Source organism: Vipera ursinii, assembly GCF_947247035.1.
Source record: "Vipera ursinii genome assembly, chromosome: 4".
NCBI classification, from domain to species: Eukaryota; Metazoa; Chordata; class Lepidosauria; order Squamata; family Viperidae; genus Vipera; species Vipera ursinii.
In genome coordinates, this window is record NC_139514.1 from 120,002,015 (window position 1) to 120,025,310 (window position 23,296).

The 23,296-nt window shown below is 44.9% G+C and overlaps 1 protein-coding gene across 1 annotated transcript in view; it reads right to left on the reverse strand.

Moving 5' to 3' along the window:
• WDFY4 (WDFY family member 4) overlaps positions 1–23,296 on the reverse strand; it is a 93,490-nt gene that overhangs the window by 57,818 nt on the left and 12,376 nt on the right. Inside the window, exons 11-26 of the mRNA XM_083362781.1 lie at positions 22,960–23,150; positions 19,317–19,918; positions 16,680–16,773; positions 12,306–12,520; positions 11,623–11,789; positions 11,107–11,305; positions 9,058–9,134; positions 8,303–8,521; positions 7,088–7,266; positions 6,253–6,484; positions 5,535–5,686; positions 4,098–4,209; positions 3,015–3,205; positions 2,041–2,193; positions 1,270–1,343; positions 492–653 (exon numbers count right to left, since the gene is read on the reverse strand). Of these exons, the coding sequence (XP_083218907.1) occupies positions 492–653; positions 1,270–1,343; positions 2,041–2,193; positions 3,015–3,205; positions 4,098–4,209; positions 5,535–5,686; positions 6,253–6,484; positions 7,088–7,266; positions 8,303–8,521; positions 9,058–9,134; positions 11,107–11,305; positions 11,623–11,789; positions 12,306–12,520; positions 16,680–16,773; positions 19,317–19,918; positions 22,960–23,150 (3,019 nt within the window). The remainder of the gene's footprint in view (positions 1–491; positions 654–1,269; positions 1,344–2,040; positions 2,194–3,014; positions 3,206–4,097; positions 4,210–5,534; positions 5,687–6,252; positions 6,485–7,087; positions 7,267–8,302; positions 8,522–9,057; positions 9,135–11,106; positions 11,306–11,622; positions 11,790–12,305; positions 12,521–16,679; positions 16,774–19,316; positions 19,919–22,959; positions 23,151–23,296) is intronic.

Consider the following 23,296-nt stretch of genomic DNA (forward strand, 5'->3'; position numbering starts at 1 on the left):
GCGTCCCTGCAACCTCACCAAGAAGGACGAGGAGGCTACTTATGAGTCTAAAACAAGGCGTTTGTCATAAAGAGGAGCTAAGCCTCCTCGGAGTTGTAAAGCAGGGCTTCTTACCCTCACCAACTTCTAGATGTGTGGACTTTAGCTCCCAGAAGTGCCCAGATGGGAATTAATGTCCCCCTTTTTTAAAAGTGGCTAACCCTAACCCTCCTAGAAAGAGGAAGGATGCCGAGAAGACCCATGGGAACCGAGGGGTGAGCAGAGGCATTGCTGCACAGGGGCAGGGCCCCCTGCTTCCTCCGGGATTGGCCTAGCACGGACAAACTGCACCTCTGCACTTTCTCCCTGCCGCTCATTGAGCTGCTGAAAGGGGTCTTCGCTTTGTAGCTGGAAAAAACATGAACTGTGTAGTGAGGCAAATCTTTTGGCTTAAGCTTAAGCAACCCGGGTGTTCTATTTGCTGACAGGCTGCAGGAGTTGAGCGGAAATACCAGCACAAATCCTTGATGCTGAAGTGGCCCTGAAGTGAATGGCAGAGGAGGGTAGAGATCCGATGGACGCGAGAGGTTGGGATCCCAGAGTCCCCGAGGAGAAGGAGCAGCTTGGGCACCATCTGCGCCTGCTGGATGAGGGTCGCGGTGGAACTCTTATCTCTACAAAAGACAAAAAGATAATTTAAAAAAGGAGATTTTTCTTTTCCTGGGGATAATATAGCCGCAACATTATTTGTATTTCTGCTTTTGAACTCCTGGCTTCTGATGTTGTCTTGGCAGCTCTCAAGATACCAGCCATCAGATTCTCAGCCAGTTCACCTTCTGCTCTGCATCGACTCAGCTCTTCTCCTGCACGATGCCCAGCAAAGAGAGTTCAAATCACGCCAATTATTGATTCCTGGAGCTGCACAGCACAGGAAGTAATGCTGCTTTGACAAAAATCTCTACATTATCAGAATCCTGGAGAGTTTTTCAATAAAAAAGAAATGGCATTCACAAATCTTCACGGTTTTACATTTACAAAGCACGACTGCCGTTCTGCAATCTCAGGAACCTGCACCATGCTTCCATAGACATATGCAGCGCAAAAGGATATGGATAAATGTGGAAACATGCAGTAAAGTCTGTTGTTGTTGTTTTTTTAAAGGGAAAGACATTGTCAATCCTATGGATTTATAGATGTCACCATTAAGAGTTTTAGTCCCATGGCATGGCTGCCATGTGAGCCCAGGATACTTGCAATTGCTGACCCGCTTAGCTTAACCGACCTCTGTACCTGGAGGACTGGAGGACTTCCGTGAGATGTTTAAACAGAGGGAGGTCCAGATTTTCCGAGGCAGGGCACCACAGCTGGAAGCCAAAGGGAAGCAAAGCAACAAAGAGAGGCCGTTTGGTCTGCATGCTAAAGAAAGGGGGGGGGTCAGCCTAGGTTGCAGGAAACAGGCAATGGCTGCCTCTTTCCACCTTCCAGTTGCCCAGATTGTTGCTGCTCAGTCTGGCTCTACCTATACACCACTCTGCAAAAGGGTTCTTGTCCCCTGGAAAACTGGCAGGTTGTGGGGAAATCTAGAACTCCTGACAATAGGATCTGTCAGGGGCTTTTTTTATAGAGAGAACCATTCCATCACAGTCGCCCCAATGAGATGGGTGGTGTAATAATAAATAATATATGGTATGATATATGATGTGATATGACCTGAATTACTGCCTCAAGTGCCACTGTCTCATATGCACCAAAAGGGCTTCTAGGAAGGAGACATCTCTGTATGCCAGAAGTAGTTTTGTTTTAATATGTATTTTGAGAGGCTGATTGCCATGGCATATAATAATTTTAATTAATGATGTCTCATGAGTGAGCAGGTTCACAATATTTTTTTTACTGCCAAACAAGATTGGGGAATTTTCTCTCCATTTATTGAGAAAGAATTTTGGAAGTAAAATTATAGGAAAATTGTGTTCTCCAGGGGCTAAAAAAAACCTCATAAACCACCCAGGTTACTCAGACCCTGCTGCCAATAAACAAACAAACAAACAACAGCATCATTACCTGAAAATTGCAGACAATATGTTGGAAGATCTCCACGTTCTTGATCGTCGACTGTTCTAAGCCGGCTTCCGAGGTGCCCCCAATGGAAAGAACGAGATGCAGAATTCTGCTGTTTAATAGGTGGGTCTTTTTTTTCAACAGATATGCCAGAATCTGTAAAATAATGTAACCCAAAACCAGAGCAAAGAGATGCTAATTCCACAGTATTTTATTTCTATTACTGGATAAGCCATCAATAACCAAGTATTAAAATCCATGTTATTGCATAATATAGATATTTAATTAATTTTATAGAAAACCTGCAGCGTTATGAAGACTCAAGCTGGACACAATATCTGGAAGGTAATGAAACTTGTCAACTTTAACCTTGTTCAGATTTCTCTAAGCATTCACATTTTTCAAAGATCAAAAGAACAACTCTGTTTGTCCACTTTAAATCCACCCTTTCTTCTTAAGCAGAGCTTCAGCCACCAAACAAAGACTTGGGAAAATCCATTTCCTGTTCTGGGAAATTAGACTAACTGGCCTTTCCACTTCCCAGCCTGACTCGCTGGCCCACTGAAGGAACAAAAAGAAAACAGCTGGGCTTTCCAATTACCATAAAGCAAACAAAGGGGATTCTTGCCACCAAGGCTGCTGTTGGAAGGGGAAGGTTTTTTTCATTAGAAGGACTCAAAATTCCAAGCTCCAAAACTTGGAGGAAGTGACTGGGGAAAATGCCTTATCTCCTCCTCCAAAAATAGAATGAAACGATCATGAAAATTTATATTAATTTTGAATATGAAAATATTGAAAGAATGTGACAATCAGCTTTTTTGTAATGAATTTCAGTGTAAGCCACAAATCAGGCTGCCAGCGAATACTTGCTGTTCAAGTCCTGCACTTCTGAATCAATGCACAAGCACAATCAGAACTTTTTCGGGAGGGGGGACCCAGCTCCAAAAGCTGCCCACGAAGAGGCAGCAGCCTCTCACCTCGTAGCCGCGGCCTCCCCGCATGAGGCTTTCACTCACTGCGCTGCTGCTCAGGACGGTCTGCAAGACCTTGACAGCCGCATAAACAGTGTGGTCATCCTGAGCCCTGGCCAGCAGAGCCAGCAGAAGAGAAGGGCCACCGAGGTAGTTCAGACTGACCACTGCCGGACAGGACTGGAAGACCCGCGTTCCTGGACAAAGAGAGAGAAAATGCTGACAGGAATTGAATTGTCACTGAAAAGCTGCACAGGATAAAATGAACAGCCAAAAACTTTCTAGAGGTGTGTAGAAACAAGAAAAATAATAAGAATAGTAATAATTTAGAAAATCAAATATTTTCTCATGCCACAAGTAGATTTACATATCTCAAATGCTTACTTCTAGAAAGATTGATTGTTAAAGGAACATGTTATTTTTGCCCTGCATTTAACAAGAAACACCACATCTTGTGCTTTTTAGGACAATTATTTCTACTTCATGGGCCTTTTTTCCATGTGTAAAATCCTACTATGAGCCTGACTATTTAATCACCAACAAATAGCTAATCTGATAAAATGCTGTCCCAAAGACAATAATCCACAAACCAGCTCTTTTTGGAGCAGAGGTGACCTTCCCCACAAGATCCGGTGCAGACAGAAAACAACCTAGCAGATCACAGAATTGCCCAGGTTGGTTGAATTAAGGGAATTACTTTATCCTTTTTCAAAGATTGCTCTCAAGATGCGGCAGCTTTTTCTTCTGTTCCTCTAGATCAGGACAATCTTAAGTTTCCTGACCAGCAATCTAGGGGTTCCTGGCCATAGAACTGGCATCCTTTCAAGCTTGCGAAGACTTCTTCTCCGTCAGTTTGGACGCCAGTTGGTGAAATAAGGGTCAGGGTCAGGCATAGGTCTGAATACATGTTAGGAAGCTACAATTTTCTGTATAGGATAAAGCTTTGCATTTCTTTTACATTTCTGCTCTTTCATTTTACAGATTTTATTTATCTATTCATTCATCGCATTTCTACCTTGCCCTTCTCACCTAAGTGCCTCTGGATGGTTCACACTTTACACATGTGGTTCAGGATGCATTTTGGCTTACCGTGCTGGCCTACCACAACGGCACCAATTGTTCTTAAGCACCCAGGGAGCTTTGCAGCAGTATTTTCAGCCAAGAAAACAGGTGTTGTATTATCACGGGAGGACAGCTTCAGCTAAAAAAAAAAAGCATGCTGTATTAGAAGACAAAACAAACAGAAAATATTTCTTGGTTTGTTTCTTAAAAATTCCAAATAGTATGCTGGATGATTTATATGTTTACAATCTATTCATCTTGATTTTATAAGAAATAGTTCAGATGTTTTAGACTGTTCACCAAGAATTTCAGATTAAATCCTGAACTACGTGGGAAGTGATTTTTGCATAATTGGCATACAAAGAAACCAGAGTGGAGTTATAGCATCTGTGGTACCGAACTCTCTTCATTGCCAGAGAATAGAAAGAGATTCTAAGGTCTCGGTGAGGCCTGCATCTTTCAAGCGGAGCTGCCCACGCGAACTGTCCAGCTTTGAGCTCAAAGGAGAGAGAGGCTGTTGTGTTTCATCCGTACTTGTCAAGTGTCCTTAGAGACTTAGAGACTTAATGTGCCACGAAAGCTGGGGAGGGACTGAGCTAAAGTTAATGGCCACATGTCAGTGATTGCAAGGCCATGGAAGAATCATAGATTTCTCACAGAAAATGTCAATTTTATGACATTGAGCATCAATATCTCCAACTGGGAATAATCTCTGCTGGGAGATCTCTGAAAAAGCCTCGGCGAGTCTCTGTTCCTTGGACCAAGGATTAGATTAGACGTGTACTAATAAAGCACCTTTTAATCTAAATAAGTCATCTCTAGTGAAACGCTCTTTCCCAAATGTTTTTTAACGGAAAAACCCCCTTTTTATCTATCTTATCTCAACACGTGACAAGATCTGGTTGACTTTGTGTCAACTGGAGTCAAAATAAGTTGAAGCCAAACTAGTAAGCTAAATTCAAAAGTTAAAAAATATGTCAAGGGAAGAAAGTCCCGTTGCCTCGTGAAAAAGCACCTTTGGGAGGGTAAGAGAAGCTGATGGCAAATAACCTCTGCATTGCTGGGAGGAAAATAATATAGACCCTTCATTGTTTAGAGTCCCAGGACCGAAGCAGCATAGCAGCACGTGCAATAATAAACTCTGAGTCTTTACTTTTCCCTTACTTGTCATCCGTCTCCTCGAGTAGAAAGCTGAGACTGCAAAACCATTAGAAAAGGGGTGGCTTAAATTTTAGAATGCTGTATAGTGAAAACATGGGAATGGGTTTAACTTCACGTTCCTGGCTTGGAGTCCCTTAGCATTCTGAATCTTCTTAAGACGGCTGCTTGGATAAAGCTTGTCTCTCAAACTCAATGAAAACAGCCTGGTCAAACATCCATGTCTAATTAGCATCAACTCCTTCTCTGTCCAAGGAATGGGACAACTCTATTTTTTCTGTGCACCAAATGACTCAAAGGACCTACCTCTTTAGCGACCAGACGCCCGTCCACTTCACCATAGCTGTCCTTTATGCCTTTAACTGTTGTATACGATGAGCATCTGGCGTTGATACCGAAGGAAATCTTCTCTGGTGGCAACAAAGGAGCCATCTGCACATGGCCATGGGAGCCTTCTCCTGAAGGAAGAAACACACAAGGAGACAGTGCAAGGGATCAAAGGAAGCCAGAAATTCTCAAGTTCCAGTTCCAAAAATCAACAAAATCCTTGACTTTTCCCCACACTTAACAAGTCAGGCGATGCTCTGAGCCAAAATTATATTTCCTCAAAAACCGGCGTCCACATTTATTTGGACTGATTCCAACCATCCTTTGGGGAGAAGGAACTGTAGTTGGCAGGTCAATGGCTCACCTATTGCCCAGGCTTACAGTAATTAGACCTAGTTTTTTCTTCTGCCATAGTCTATTTTTATGTCACTGAACGTTTCTACCTGACAGTCTTGTTTTCTGGATGCTTTGAGAATTCCATTATGCTAGGGTCTGCACGGTTGGTCGTGAGAGTTACCTCTCTTTCTGTCAATTCCATAGCTGGATCTGGTTTCTCTACCTTTCCACGGCTGAGTCCAACACAGGTTGAAAGATAAATTTACTATACTGTAGCAGGAACAATCACATAACCGGATCTGGTGAGTGCTCAATCACACGAGAGCTCTTTTACTGAAGTCCCTGCAGTTGCAGGTTTTACCTCTAAGCTCCACAGCCTGGAAATTGCTGTAGTATCTCGGACCAAGTTTTTCCAATAGCTGCAGATTTTTCACGGGCAGAACGTCTTCAAATAGGAATATGGGGCCTTGGCGCCAAGACAAGCAAGACCTCTTTTTCCACATCAGCGGTGTAGCTACGAAGCCAAAGACATCGATGAAAGAAGCAGGCTCCATAAAAGTGAAGCTCCCTGGCAGTGGCCGGATGTACTGCATCTGCAGGGGAAGAAAAAGGAATGGCTGAAACGCTCGAGGGAAAATGAGCATGGACACAGAAGGCAGGAGAAGAAGTAACGGGTGGAAACTGATCAAGGAGAGGAGCAACCTGGAATTAAGGAGAAACTTCCCGACAGTGGTGACAATTAACCAGGGAACCGGAAGTTGCCTCCAGAGGTTGTGGGTGCTCCTATCACTGAGGTTTTTAAGAAGAGACTCGAGGGCACAAGGTCTCCTGCTTGAACTAGAAGACTTCTAAGGTCCCTGGCAGCTCTATTCCGAATGAACTGGCTGTCTATTGAAACATATGCATACATGTTGAACCTTCTCCTCAAGCGCCCGGCTTTATATATTTCAGAAGGATTTTTCACTGGAACACTGCAACCTATCGTACTTTTCTTGAATCACCCCCCCCCGCCCCCATACAAGACAATCTGAGAAGAAATGCCGTGGCATGAAAAGTAATCAGATTAGCTAACCCTTCTTTATACAGCCACGATCTTTGTCATGAAGCAGAGCTTAAGGCAAAGAATTCTTGACGCTGAGTCCAGCTAGCAGGGAAAGCCGAAGGAAGAAAGAGTCTCATTCTGTAAGACGTTTTACCTTCGCAGAGCCCACCAGGCTGCCGTTCAGATAGGCCGAAACGGTGCAGATCTGCTTCGTTTCTTTTGCCACCGTCACAGCGAGGTGATGCCACTGTCCGGTCAGAAGCAGTGGGGCACATCTGAACTGAGCTTGGCAGAGGAGAGAGGTCTCATCTTCAAAGTCAGGTACCATTGTGTCTGTGTTGTCACAAAAAAGGAACAAATTGCCACATTATAGTGACGCCAAAGGGAAACGTTTTACCGCAAGGTCAGGAAAAAAATGTTTGGCGCAAGATGGTGAGCCAATTTTTTTCTTTTCCTTTTAAACACTGGAGGCCTCCTTTTTGGACATCAACCACAGACAGCCCCAAAGACCCTCCCAGACACATCCACGGGCAATGTCTCGCCAAGCGAGAACAGCCACTGAAAGGACTCCTGTGTAGATATGAGTTTGGATGTGGAGGAAATTGGGAGACGATGAGGGCAGAGGATCTTTTAGGTTGTTCAGTTCCAAGGGACTTGGGGATTCGAATAAGAGTGTTTTATATTAGGGTTCTGCAGTGCTTTGGATTCAAGTCCAAAAGCGTTCTTCAGACCGTGGAAAGGCATGAAAGCAGCGCCTGTCTGGCACTCTTCACAGCACTGCTCAGATGATGCTGATGCTGCTTTAAAAGGAGTGGAGGTGTCAAGCTTGCAACTGCACTCAATCCAAAGGACCTTGTAGACTTGAAGCAAGCCTATTGTATGCTCCGATGGTTTAGAGACAGTTGTAAGGGCTGCTTCCAAACTGGACTTTGCAAAAGGGCTCAATGCAGCCCTGAGAGAGAGAGAGAGATTGAGCGAGAGCATTACTGCAGTCTGAGCAATGACCAGGAATGGTACACCCAGTCTCTTCGTGAAGCGAAGGGTGGGCCTCACGTGCTCCAGAAACACACTTGGAAAGAAGCTCTCTAACCACAGGGGTCACTGAAGCTTCAATTTCTTTGCTTGGCCATATCTTGATTAGAGAACTGCAAGGAGAACTCACATACTGTAGAATTTGAAAAGCATATGCACAATGAATTTATGCCTGTGTTGAAGAACCGAAAATGTTTTCTGGGCACAAATTCAGGTTTCGGTTTTAATTTTTCAAGTAACCCAGGGCTTGAGGATTTTAAATTTTCTACATCTCAGGCCTTTGTCAACCTGCTTTCACTGAGGCCGCAGATAGGCCCTCTGGCCCGGAGATCCTCACCTAAAGCTTCAAATGCCACTTCCTCCGTTGAGATGGTTAGACAACCTTCGGTGGGAGAAAACCTCACTGCGAAGCAAACAAAGACTTCTTCGGTTCTTGCCATGTGACGCAACAAAGTAAGGAAACGTAGCGGGTGGTAATCGTGAGCAGAACTCATCTTATCGATCAGAAACCAGGAGGAAAAAGTCAGGCCATCTGGTGGAGGGAACCGCCTGATGCCTAGGAGGGCGGAGAAAGGGAAAAATCAGAGACTGCTAAGAGCAACGGAGAGATACTGCCCAGGCCAGGTGGGACAAGACACGGTGCCACAAAGCCCCTTAGGAAAAATGGGTTTACAAAATGTACGACTTCCACTTTGGCACGGGAGGAGCAGACTATATGATGGATACAGCCAGTTTATGCAAGAAAAATTGGGGATTTCAAAGTCTTGAATTAAAAATAACCCACCCACCCCCATGAATTAGTGAAGCTTTTAGGCCCAGCCTTTCTTGAACACGAGCAAATTATCTTCAAAGCTTATTGCTGTTCCCATCCTTTCTTCTCTGGGATGATCTCAAAATCTCAAGAGAAATAAACTTAATAAACACTCATATATGTGTACGTATACATACACAGATACACATATATGTATGTATTAATCTATCCATAACCTAATTATAACATAGGCCTCGAGCCTTCAAACTTCTGAGCCATAAACGCACTGCTACCCGTAGCAGTACAGCCAACATTTTGAAGACAGTATTTTAAAAATCTACCTTTTCCGGCTCCCCCCAAAACAGAGCGTTCGGTGCTTTGGCCCAGAATGGTGGCCACACTTGGGATAAACAAACAGCTGCAAACACAAGAAAGTAAAAACAGTAATAGATGTATTTCTTTTTAAAGGAATAGAAATAGAGATAAACGACCACAAACTTTCCCAACATAAAGCAAAATCTCTCTCCCAATTACTCCTGAATCATCCCCTTCCGTTTTGCAATTCCTATGACTAATCAATAGAAATATAAGAGAAGATAGATCTTTGGAAGAGTGGCACTTCCTCACTTTACAGTTTCACAGATAATGGTGCTGTGTGAAACTTTAAATGAAACGCCCCAATTTACTTCTCAAAGCAAAACAATTTTCCCAAAAAACCCCTGTGTTGCTTTGTAGCTTCGGAGCCCCCTCAGCCTTTTCCCACACAGATGCCCCCAAGAAAGAGGAGCCTCCACGGTCCAGAGGGGGGGGCTTCCCCAGACATGGGCCACCCTGAAGCGCTGGCCAAAGTTACCCAGCCTGGAGCTGGCTCTGGACCAGGTTTGGCAACAACGGCGGTCGGGAGAAAGCAAGCGCCCATTCAGAGCCCTTGCCGAAAGTGCTGTGAGGAAGGCAAACAGAACACACACCCTGAAACCTGCTCTGGGGAGGGGATCCCACAGTGATGGGGGGTGGGGGAGGGTGGACCATCCTGCCACGTGTGCTGGGCATGGGCGGCCTTGGTACATGCTGAAGCTCACCCAGGGTTTGGTGCAGGTTATGGCAGCTCCACAATGTGTGTTGGGCATAGCCAGGCTAGACACACACACACACACACACACACTTTGGGACGAGAAAAGATCTCCTAGGCTGGTTATCTCCACCCGCTCCACCGATACTTTTCTCCTCCACTCATGCAGAAGACAAAGCCTCCAAACAGGACCGTATCCATGCTTCAGCCAGTGAGGAATAACTGAGGTGCTTTTCACCCCAAATAAACGGCAACTGCACTAACAAAAAGGTTGCCTGACATATTAGGTAGCTAGCCTGGCCATTCAAAGATTGATACACAAAGACAGATTTATTTTTTCACTTCTCTGAGTTCTGCAATTCCACGCTCCCTGTTCTCCTTTATAGCAAAATGTGCATTAAAAGTTGCATAAACGCATCTGAACACATGAGGAAGTGATACAAAGAGACAGGCTTCCTTGCTGCTTAGAAATAGTTATTCAGTACTGTGACTGTAGGAGCTACAAAAATGTTTCTACATGAAATTCAAAGGGCTACATCATTTGACACCTATCTGGTACCATTTCATCCCCGAGGTTAAATATAACTCCCCACACACACACCCGAATGGTCCCCACCCATGCTCTAAATGCTGCCAGCAAAATATGTAGTTCTCTCCTTAAATACATGGGGGAAAATAATATTAAGTGTATTTAAATTTAAGTGTTGAAAAATGTAAACAAGGTCAAATTACATTTTATCCTATTCCTACTCAATTCTTCATCTTAATCATGCCCTTTTGGGATGGGTGCCCCCCCCCCGACACCATTCAAAAACAGCTCAAAACAACTGTGCATCTCTGGCCTGCACAAAGCAGTATTGGCTCAAAACACGAAGGAGGACTGGAATGACACGCTCATGTATGCAAACAGCAGTAGATATGTAAGGATAGTATTGCTGACTAGGCCACAAGGGAATTTCCATGTATATTTCCCATTATACATTACAGAACTATGAGCAATAACGAAGAGGGGAAATGAGAAACCTCTGTCCGTAAAGTTGCTGTGAACTACAACTGTTATCTAATTGGCCCCATAAATGGGTAATATTCCTTCAGGTGACCAACTTTAGGCATCTAAACAACATGATTGATTGATTGACTGACTGATTGATTGATTGAATGATTGATTGAATGATTGATTGATTGATTGATTGATTGATTGATTGATTGATTGATTTTTGAGCTATCCACAGATCGAACTAGCCTCCGTGGAACCAAAGGCAAAGGACCTGGAGGCTGAGAGGAGGGATGGTGGAAGGGGAAGCACAAATCAATATATTACCCATATCCTTCGAGGGACATGTCAAACTCCACGAAGGAAGGTGCCAGGCAGGTGCTCTGCAGGTGCAGGCTGCGTGGTGTTGTCAAGGAAATAAGGCTCATGGCCGTTTGGAGAGCCATTGCAGAGCCCGAGGAGTTGTCAGAGCCCAACGGGGCATGAGGAGGCTTTGTGCTGTCGTTCCATGCAGCTGTTCCAGAACCTGACACAAGACACATGCCAAGTCAGTGATACCCCCGCAGGTTCCAACCGGGGAACTTTGAGAGAGACGGCAGAAAGAAGAGAAGTAACTAGAGAAACACCAGCAAAGCATTCCACAATTGTGAGTTGGATGCTTCGTTCAGCAGCCTCATAACTGCAAAAGGCTGCTGAACGAATGGATGCCAAGTGGGGGGTCTGCCTGTATTGACTTTGCCCTCTGGGGCAGCGGAGGACATGTCCGTTCGTTCTTCCCTCTGAGAATTCTTCAAAGCTACTAACACATCCCGCATCAGTCATCTTTTTGTAGATTAAACAGACCTTTTAGCTGCTTTTCGTAGGGTTTGGTTTGCAGATCCACAATCTTCTGGGCTGCCCTCCTCTGGACTCGGTCCGATTCCTCTTTGTCACTTAGGGATGGCAGGGGGAGGTTCACATGGGGTGGGGCAGCGATGGGGAGGGACATCATCCGTCGGCACAGAAATTGTCTGAAAGAGATTGAGCAAAGGACAAATGTTACACAACCCAAAAGAAGGAACGCCTGGACGAGGCATCTAGGCAGTAGGTGCATGGTGGGGGGGAGGGGGGGCAAAGATGAAGTGGGTGGGTGAAGGCCCTAGAATTGCCTTAAAGTCTTCACCGCCTGTTCCCCAAACCCGGGACTGCCAGCGGTTCTGGAGGACAGGATTCTTGAAAGATGCCGCCACGGGCCTTGGGGGACTTTCGAAGTCTTACCAGTTGCACCTCTGTGGCATGTTACCAATAGTGTTCTTCCCAGTGAAGAAAATAAGAAAATAAGAAGCAGCAGCTGCTCTATAAGATGTTCGCTGCCTGGAGTTACTTGTAAAATAACAAATAAGGGCAGGATACGGAGACACGGAGAAATAGGTCACCTCTGAAAACACCAGCCACAGTTGCTGGTGAGGCGTTTGGAAACCTGTTGCCCGGCCCCAGTCACGCAAAGCCCCAGGCACCCCACACACACCACCCCGCCAAGGCATCACCTCAAGACCCCGGGCTGAATGGACTGGGAGGCGAGCTTCTCGAAGAGCCGGATCAGAGGCGGGTGGAGGGGGCTGCTCGCATCATGCAGAACTTCCGGGCAGGAGCCGACCAGGCTGCCCAGCAGGCCGGCAGCACAAGCCGCTTGGCGGTTTCTCTCCAAGCCCATCGAGGATTGGATGTGGTCAGCTGCAGCGAACTGGACCTCCAGGGATAACTGAAACAAGCCAAGACAGGGCAAGAAGGGCAGACCTGAGTGGAAGGCTGGTAACGAGAGGGCAACCGGTAACCGGCGGCCATAATGAGCGCGGAGAAGCCCTGGACCATTGCAGAGATCAGAGTGCAACTTTCTAAACGAAAATTTAAGAGATGATGTAGGAACCCGGTTAATAAATAAGTTTAGAAATAATATAAAATTGCCAAACGCTGCTTTACTATTGCATGCTTTTTGTTAGAATCATTCATTGCTCCATATTAGATTTTATTGAAATTAGTTGCCTCTTTGTGTGTTATCTCCACTGCACACAAATTTTACTGAAGAATTTTAGAGTTGCAAACTGGGCTGCTGAATATTTAATTTTTGACTGATATTAGCACACACCTTCATGATCAGAAATTAGAAATAGGGCATCTAAAGTCATTCTGCGGTCACTTTTGTGTATGATTTAAACGTATGTAAAATACAACAGACAGGAAATTAATTCAAAATTGAAATGAATGGCTATTGGAAAAAGGCTAAGATAACAAATGTGATCAGATAAACACAACAGCAGAACATGTTCAGAGATGTTTATGTTCATTGTAATATGCTGTCTCCAAAATGATGCTAGATAGGTTGAAAATTAAGATTAATTAATTAATTAATTAATAATTAAGTTGTTGGCTGAGAGACTGTGAGTTCTTCTCCATCTTAGGCATGAAAATTCAGCTGGGTGAATAGGCCCGTCACTCTTTATCAGCCCACCTCACAGGGTTGTTGTAGGGAAAACAGTAGGAGGGGGGGTATTAGGTATCTTCACCACCAAGTTGTATATAAAAAAAGCAAGATTAAAAACCTAAAATGATAAATAAACTAAACTTTATCTAGGTTTCTAAATATGATAAATCTGGATCCTGTTGCTACATTTCTTGGAGGGGGGGAATATAAGGTGATTGATGGTGTCTATATTCTTCTGATATCCTTGCTGATCAGTCTGGGTTGCTTAGATGAATTAAAACTGATCCAGCTCCATAACATGATCTAGATCAGCGGTGGGGAACCGTGGGCCTTCTGTGACTTGTGGAATTCAACTCCCAGCACGGCTGGCTCAGGAATTCTGGGAATTGAAGTCCACGAGTTATAAAGGGGCCCATGGTTCCCCACCCCTGATCTAGGGCATGTTTTCCTCAGTAGTAGTAGTAGTAGTAGTAGTAGTAGTAGTAGTAGTAGTAGTGATGATGATGATGATGATGATGATGTTGGAAGGGACTTTGGAGGTCATCTAGTCCAACCCCCTGCTCAGGCAGGAAACCCTATACCAGACATGTCAAACACAAGGCCCGGGGACCGGATCCGGCCCGCGAAGTGGTTTCATGCGGCCCACGAAGCCATCCTGGAAACAGTGAGGGAACGGCCCCCACTGCCTTGGCCCTGGCCCAGAGACCCTCCTTCTGCCAGAGACCCCCAGATCTGTCCCACTCCTGCCCAGGCCCCCATAGGCACCCTTGATGCAAATGATGTAGAGCTGGCCACGCCCACCCAGTAGGCCATATGCACTCTAGCCATGTCCACCCAGTAGGCCACGCCCACCCTGGCCATACCCACCTGGCCCCGAGGGCAACCGCAATGCTGATGCAGCCCTCAATGAAATTGAGTTTGACACCCCTGCCCTATACCATTTCGGACAAATGTCTGTCCAGTCTCTTCTTAAAAACCTCCAGTGTTGGAGCATTCACAGCTTCTGGAGGCAGATTGTTCCACTGGCTAATTTTTCTAACTGCCAGGAAGTTTCTCCTTAGTTCTAGGTTGCTTCTCTCCTTAATTAGTTTCCATCCGTTGCTTCTTGTCCTACCTTTGGGCGCTTTGGAGAATAGCTTGACTCCCTCTTCTTTGGGGCAGCCCCTGAGATATTGGAAGGCTGCTATCATGTCCCCCCTCATTCATTAAACTAGACATTCCCAATTCCAGCAGCCGTTCCTTATATGTTTTAGTCTCCAGTCCCCTAATCATCTTTGTTGCTCTTCTCTGTACTCTTTCTAGAGTCTCAACATCTTTTTTACATCGTGGTGACCAAAACTGGATGCAGTATTCCAGGTGTAGAAAGGTACGGATTCTGACGGCTAAGCAAAAAATTGGTAACTTATCCCAATTAGAAAGAATTGCTAGTTTAAAACTTGGGAAAGTACAGACTATGCAGAAACTAACTGAATACATACATGTTTTAAAGAAAAAGTGGTGCTAGTTATGGCCATCTTCATAATAATTTTAAAAAACAACTTGAATTTATTTAGTATGCAAATAAAAATTGTGTCAAGTAGTGTAAAACTATAATAAATGGGGTATTTTTGGTAAATCTGTTCGTTAAAATCATAAATCTGAAAAATAAACAGTGGCATTATGGGATATCTGGCACACATACTGTAAAAAGCTCTCCTGTAACCCAAGCAGAGATCTTTGGCAAACGCAGTTTTTCTCTGCTCAGCAGAGAAAGATCGGCAGGGCAAGCCAGTTCGCGTTTTGGCCCTGACCCTGTTTGAGAACTGAAGACCTAGGAAAGCTTCCCATGTGTCTGCCATGCTGGTTTCTAGGTCACCTGTCACGGGTGTGTTTGGTGGATGGCCAACACCGAGCCAGCTCAGATCTGCCCAGGTTAACTGAGCTGAAGGTACCGAAAGGGACGGGACCGGTCCAGGTTCAGTTGGGGCTGCAAAGGATTTTCACGAACTGGGGCCTCTGATTCACCAGCAACGGAGAAAGTGTCATCTGGATTCTCCAAGTAGGCTCTAACGCTTTTTGTACCTTAAATATTGCTCTTCCTAATAATAATAATTTTGCTTCAGCAAAAAAGCAAGGTTAAGGGGAAGAATGACACCGTGAAGATCTTGGCTCGGTAAATCCGCATTGCCCTCACAAATTCAATAGAGCCATAATGGAGTACAAGGAATTGATTGTTTGCATTATGACAGCAGTCCTGCCAATAATGAGATTGCCTTGTTTTGAATAAAATGTGCTCTTTTCAGAGATGCTCGTTCCAGGAAAAAAGGGTTTTAGTGAAAAAAATTAATGGTGTCAGGAAAGTACTTTCTCTTTCCCCAGCTGTTATGGATTGATTTCCCTACGCCTCCCTCCCGGAGTCTGTCAGGGGCCCAGGAGACGCAACTACAGATCAGCAGAGAAGACCACAACTTTGCACCAGGACGACGTCTGAGGGCAAACGTGTCAGTCGGTCCACCACACGCGCCTGCTGTTGTGAAGCGGCCCCTCTCTTCTCTTACCGGCAGGCTCCATACTTGGAGGGCCTTGCAAACTGCACTTTGTACGTGACCAGAACGGCGGATGGGGATGGTGCTGATGATGCTAATATACGACTCCTCATTACTTTGTTTTGTAGTTGGGTGACCATATCTGTTTGCAATGGTGGTGGATGTCTGTGACTCGGGTGCAGGATGAGGGTGAAGCCTCCTTCTCCGAGCTTGTGGGTTGGTTTCCGAACGTTACCTCCCCAGGCTCTGTCTTGAGGGGGTGTCAGTGTCGTGCTCTTCTCCTTATAAGGGCTTCAGGTACTGTGTGGGTGTGTCGACTGAGGGCCTTGTGATGGGCCAGGTCTTGAGTCATCAGTGAGAGAGGCTTCTGATGGGGGGGTGTTACATCAGGTGGGGGGGTCATTGGCAGGTGAAGTGCTGGTTGGGGGGGGCTTGCGTGGGATGGTTGAGGGTCATTGCTACCTCTGGCTGGCTATGTAATTGATTCGGATCCTGGGGGCTTCGTGGGCTATTGTGGGTCGGTGTGTCTGTGGATGGAATTGCTGGTGGAGGGCCAGGCTTCCATGAAGCCATGAGCATGGCGGGTGGCAGTGCGGCCGATGTTTCTTGTGCTGCTCCAGTCGAACTGGTGCTGTTTGGTGTCGGCGTGGGTAGAGGTGAAGGATTTGGGGTCGTGGCGTTTTATATTTCTTTATTTAACTAAATAAATGTATCAGGTGACTATGAATACAGATGAAAGAGGGCACTGGAAATAGGATGGGTGTAGAATAGATTTCCTTTCTGTTTTGCTTTCATTACTTTTCTCTTCTGCATAATGCTACATTTTGAAAGGAATAATGAGTATGCTATGCTATATAACCTCGCCTGCATGAAGTTGAGTCTCCCTGGTGGGCATCAGTCACTTGTTGACTCACCTCTGGATAAGCTTCATTGTAGAGTTTGCCGATCAGTGTCACCATGACACACAGGGCTCCAGGACACACAAGCATCGAGTCCTGACCTCGTGGCCTTCAGAGAAAAGAGAAGAGGACTCCTGTTGCATTTTTGTAAACTTGTACACATTAAGACAAAAGAGTAGGAACCAGGTCACAGTCCCACATAAAAACAGGAAAGCAAATGCTTCTGCCAACCGGGAGGGGAGGAGAATTTGCAACCTCCTGGGTGGCCCTTTCTCTTCCAAGGGTGGCCCAGGAAAAGGTGGTCCTCCCAGCCGGCCTGGGGAAGCTGAAGCTCCACCATGGAGTCCCATCAAGCACTTTCTATCATGAGAGAAATGGAAGGACTACACTCTGTGCTTCAGATCTTCCTTCCTGAAGCAGAAAAAAACAAAACTAATTCTGTAGTACCCCCTTCCAAAGACAGGCACCCCGTTTCTTTCAAGGAAACCCCATGACCCTCCCGTTATTAACATAAGCACACACACACACACGGCAGAGTTGACAACTGTCCTTTCCTAACTAATTCTGTAGTGTTCTGTAAAGGTTAGCTTGCACTTCATTGTGTCTGAGTAGAAGGACTTATTTCCTCCAGGTTACCAAAGAAGGCATTCTGATTTGTGATCTCAGTTTTTCCAACATTTTGAGAAGTATCTGCTTATTTGGAACTGCCTTTAAAACAAAATTAATGAGTGGGAACTTTAATTGCCTCTTCTTTTCATAATTTTGTGAATGAACTATGGCTCCTCCCAAGAGCAACAAAGATGATCAGGGGACTGGAGGCTAAAACATATAAGGAACGGCTGCTGGGATATCTCCAGTTTAATGAAGAGAAGGACCAGGGGGTGACACGATAGCAGTGCTCCAGTATCTCAGGGGCTGCCCCAAAGAAGAGGGAGTCAAGCTATTCTCCAAAGCGCCTGAAGGCAGGACAAGAAGCAATGGATGGAAACTAACCAAAGAGAGAAGCAACCTAGAACTAAGGAGAAATTTTCTGACAGTTAGAACAATTAACCAGTGGAACAACCTGCCTCCAGAGGTGGTGAATGCTCCAACACTGGAGGTTTTTAAGAAAAGACTGGACAGCCATTTGTCTGAAATGGTATAGGATTTCCTGCCTGATTAGATGGGTTGGATTAGATGACCTCCAATGTCCCTTCCAACTATATTATTATAAAACTTTTATTCATAAAACATGAAACTCAGTCAACTGAACACTCAAATTGACTGGCACTAATGGTTGACACGGTTTGCTGCCAGCATCCTAGGTATCAACCAGGTATCTCTTTAAAATGTAAGATGTTCCAAGTAACACAGTTTTTTGTAGCTTTGCTGGAGTTATTGCAGGAAGCTGCAATCTCTTGATGTATTTTGCAAAGTTTTGGGACATAGTTCCCAGTGCCCCGATGACAATGGGTATCACTGTTACACGTTTCATCCATAATCGTGCAGTTTCGATGGCCAGGTCACAGTATTTCGTAATTTTTTTCAGTTCTTTTTTTTTTACTCTGATATCTCCTGGTACAGCGATATCAATCAACTTCCTATTATTATTAGTATTATTAGTATTATTAGTATTATTAGTATTAGTATTAGTATTATTATTATAAAACAGCAAACAGAAAAAGGAAGATTCCTGTTTGGCATCTCATTATGATAAATTATTGTGAATTAAAATTGTTGGTCTTTATTTAATAATAACAATAAAGTTGGAAGAGACCTTTTAGAGCCAACTTTAAACATCCATAATTTTGTTAATGAATAGTCCATTTACGCAATCAAAGACTTCCCGTATATCTAGATAAGATATGCAGCTGAATCTCTTTTGTGGAAACGGAATATAATGAACAGGGTGTAAAAGTGGGGAGACTTCCAGAAAAGGCGGCACAGTCTGGAGACTGAATCATGCACAACAAATAAACTAAGAGTAATCCCATCTTAATTAGTAGAAACTTGGACAGGCTTCCAGGAATAATTGTGCGTGTGTCTGTGTGCCCCTGTTGACCTCGTCTACCTGAGAGGGCTGAGAGGGGTCAAGAATCCAGGGAATCTCAACCTTAGCAACTTTATGATGAGTGGAAATCAGCCTGCTGGAGAATTCTGGCAGATGAAATCCATACATCTTAAAGTTGCCAAAGTGAGAAACGCTGATTTAGATTGATATATGTGTATAATTCTACCCATAAATAAGCATTATTTGAAAGCAAATATGCATGAACCGGAATGAAATTCCATGGTATTCAGAGTCTAAATCCAACTGCAAACCACCCTTTTGTCCTACTGAGGGTGCTCTTCACCCCACTTTTCTCTAAAGGAGTGGGCAAATACTTCAGAAGAGGAGCTGCTGGTGCCAAGTGACAGCAAAGAAAATTTATCAATAACTTCCTTTGCACTTCAAATAATTGTGCCACTTCCTGCGACTAACACGGAGGATACTTAAGTCTGCTATTAACATTAAATCATTTGAGCTTGCCTTGTAGGTAAACCTACATTGGAGTAATCTATAAATGTGTACACTCATGAAAATATAGGTTCCAAGTCATGTAAGAAATAGGGTAATTAGAACATCCAAATTAGTACTTCAAACTTTCCATAACGTAACCATCGACGGCCTACCTGCTCTGGGAGTCTGGCAGCTGAATGGCAGCTGCTTCGCTGGACTTTCCATTGTCCCAAAGATTCCCTAGAGAACCTTCTTGCTGATTTTCTGTCCCGTCCTGGATGCCCAGGGTGGGAGGATCTGTTTCCACCAAGCAGCTCTTGAAATCGAAGGGGTTCCTCTTGGCCATGGAATCAAGGAAGCTGAATATCCTGATGCAGCTTTTTAGCCGTGTTGGGAAAAGCTCAGGAGAACAAACAGCTGTATTTGAAAGCTCAACGAAGGATCGTGGTTTGTCGATCTGCATAGGAGCTTGTCCCCACCTTTGTGCTGAAAAGCAGCCAAGCAGGCCAAGGTCTTCCGCCATCCTCTCAAAGAGAGCGTTCTTCTGGAAGAAGTCTGTGTTGGCAGAGTCCGAGTAAAGAGCGGCTGCCGTGGTCTGGAGAATGCGCAGTATCAGCTCTAGCAGGTGGCGATGAGCAAAGGAGGCCCAGACACCCGAAGGCGGGTCCTGCAAGGCACCTTCCATGTCAGCCAGAAGGGAAAACAGCCCATGGAAACCACCGCTGGTTCTGAAGGCGGAGCGGCCCTTGGGGTTCGCCAGGGTCTTCAAGAGAGACTAGCATTGGGGGGGGGGAGAAGGAAAGAAGAATCTGTCACTGCACACACAGAATTTGCAAAGTACAGCAGCCAACTCCATAAGAAAACTGGTCTTGACTAAAGTCCTTCAAATGAAGAATTTGCTGTGCTAAAGACAGAGGGTTTCCAGAAAGCCTTCACAGAAGGGTTCGGCCTAACCTCTAGCGGGAAGCCATTATTGGCAACCTGGGCCTTTAAAATAGGTTTCTTAGGACTGCAGTGGCTGGGACCCATCAAGCAGTCGACTGCAGCATTTTGAACTAACAGTGGCTCTACGGGCAGCCCCATATTGAATGCACTGTAGTAGTCTAATTGCGTGAGGGCAACGGCTTGAGTCACTATGCCGGGACATTCGGACCATACAGCGTCAGACCACAAACTAGAGCTATCATATCATAAGGCAAAATGGATTATCCTTCCATCAGAAGGCATCTGGCAACACCTTTTCAGAGTATCACGTTTCATCAAAAGACATAATCTTTTGTGAACTACAGCTTACTTCATCAGAAGATTGTCTTTTGTGAACTCGGGAGGATGTGACGTATAAGTTTGCCTGTAAGGGGTTTAAATTTTTTAAAGATATATGATTTCAAAACTTCTCCCTGATGCCGATCCTGCCTCTTCCTCCCCCTTGCCCTGCCTTCTCCTTCCTCCTCCTCCTCTGGCATTGGAGGGACTCGAGGGGGAAGCTTAGTGACTGCCATTCAGTTTGCATGCTAATGTATCACACCAGGCAGTAGCTCCCGAACAGGCATAAACCTCATAAACTGGACCTTGATGTATCAGAATGGCTTCGACACAATCTGGAGAGGTCAGTCGTAACCACATTTCTTCTGGCTCTAACTCTGTTACAATTTAATTGTCTATTCTTCTGGCTTTAATCTGTAACAGGCCTGCCTGGAGTGGAAATCCCTAACTAAGTTATAGCTAACAGAATTTATTTCTGCATGGCTTTCTTCGTTATTCGTCATAATTGCCCACCGCCTGCCGCTCTGGAACTCTCCAGCACTTGCACTTGGGGTTTAACAGCTAAATATAAATTAGCAAATCAATCTGCATTTGAACATAATGTAATCATGATCCCAAAGGCTACAGCTAGTAAATTCATTCTCTTATATTATGTATTAATATAGTTATAATTTGTCAGAATTAGGCATCAAAGCTGCATTAGTTTTTATATCAATTCAGGCAAGCAGCAAACTTAGCCATAAGAAGACTATTAGGGGGGGAGGGCGTTACCTCCTTCCACTCCCTCTAACAGGGAGGCTATAGCCTTCCCCCCCCCCCCGCAGCCTTCTAGGGAAAATAAAAAATAATAAAATAATGATGAGTAAAAAAGGAATATAAAGAATCAGGAGCGTACAAGAAGCAGCATCAGTCTCTAGGTGGGTGAACTTACTTAAGGTAAGTTATTTTCACCAACCTGCTGGACGATAAGGCTCTTGAAAAATTCCTCTGAACAGGTACTATTATCTTTATATAATTATATATATATAATTAGGTTTATAGCAACAGCACTTATATACCGCCCCATAGCAGAGGTCCCCAATCTTTGGGGCACCAGGGACTAGTTACGTGGGGAGGGGGCCTGGTTTTGTGTGCTGCCTGCATCCTGTGGATGGGGCTTTGCTTGTTTGTGTGGAGCAGCTGCTGGCATGCTGCGGCCCGGTACTGGTCCACGGACTGGGGGTTGGGGACCCCTGCTGTACAGCACTCTCTGGAAGGTTTGCAATGTCAGTATCGTGCCCCACCAACAATCTGGGTCTTCATTTTACTGATCTAGGAAGGCTGGAACTCAACCTTGAGCCAGTCAGGGTCGAACTCCTAGCTGTGCGCAGCATTAGCCTGTAATGCTGCATTTTAACCATTGTGCCACCGTGGTTCTTATCCCAAACATGGGAAATCTAAATAGTTTACTACTGTACTTGGTTAATTAGTTCTCTTTTGCTTTTTGCCTGACACACTTAGCCTCTTCACAACTAGTCAAATTGTCATTATAAACAACCATCTCTACATTTCGCTTTTAGCGCAATATGGCAATATAGAGTATTGTGTTAAAAATCTGAGGTTCTACTGATCAGTTTCCAGTTGCCAGCTGCTGCCTTTCTATGGCTTCTGCCTTCGATTTCTCAGAGTCTCCTGCCCAAGAAGAGACACGGCAGGTCATAGAACAAGGGGCCTCTTGACTAACCTTCGGCTCTTCCCTGTGGCCAAATGGATCCTGTGGAAATTGCACAAGGGGGCCATTGCCCGGGAGCAGCCTCGTCCCCTTCTGCTCTAACATTTCGTATCTGGAGGCCTCCCGAAGATGGTAGAAATTGCCACACCAGCTAAATCTGCTCTCTCTACTCCAATTATCATCCCCATCTTATGTTAAGCCTTCCTGGCCTTACAAAAGCGCCAGACTGGGGTTCTTGTGGATTGTATCCAAACCTTGGCTGTTCACAGGCCACTGAAAAGGATAATCACTCTTAAGGGTCTTCTCCCCCTCCCAATCCTTTTAATGGACCATCGACCTACCTTAGGTTGTTACTGACCACTGCAGCAGCAGGGAAGTTTTTGGAGGCCAAGAAATGTCTCCGACATCGGGCCCTGTCCTCAGGGGCAGCCAGGAACACAGATACACACATCGTTCACCGAGTTGGAAGACACCAGATAAATCTCCCCCACTGCCCATCCCTGATCCCCGCAGGACCTACTAGAGATTTTAGAACGGGTGCCAGCCCAGCCTCTTTGGGAAGACTTCCAAGGAAGGCGGAGGTATCACTTCACGAGGCAACCTGTTCTACTCTCGGACAGGACTTACTACCAGGTAATGCCTCCTAAGGGCGAATAGTATTTTCAGTTTTGGGTCAGTTTTAGGGGCCGGTGACACATTTCAATGCATTATTTCCCTATGCGGCAAAGTAACTATATTTCCATAGTTTAGAATTTCCCTGTGATTCATGGCCTAGTAGAGGAACAAAGCCCAACCATTAATCTTTTTCAAATAAGATAGATCTGGCATTTACTATTCCTTACTTTAAGCAGATCCAACTTGAAGTGCAGCTCGCCCTGAGTAGCGGAGCAGAGAGCCCCTACAATGGAGCTCATGTACTCCTCAGGGTTGACGATGGACAGTTGCTCCAGGATCTTCACGGCATCACTTCGGTATTGCTCACTATCCATGTAAATCTTGATGTAGGGCACCATGCCGTAGTCCCTGAGAATGACTGAGAAATCACATGTATAACTTGCTACTAAGCCATGTTTCAAGCAGAATCTGAAGGATGGTCACTTAATGATATAAATGTGATGACTTTGTAGATTATTTTATAATATATGACCAAGTTCACAGACCAATTACTAGAATAATTAA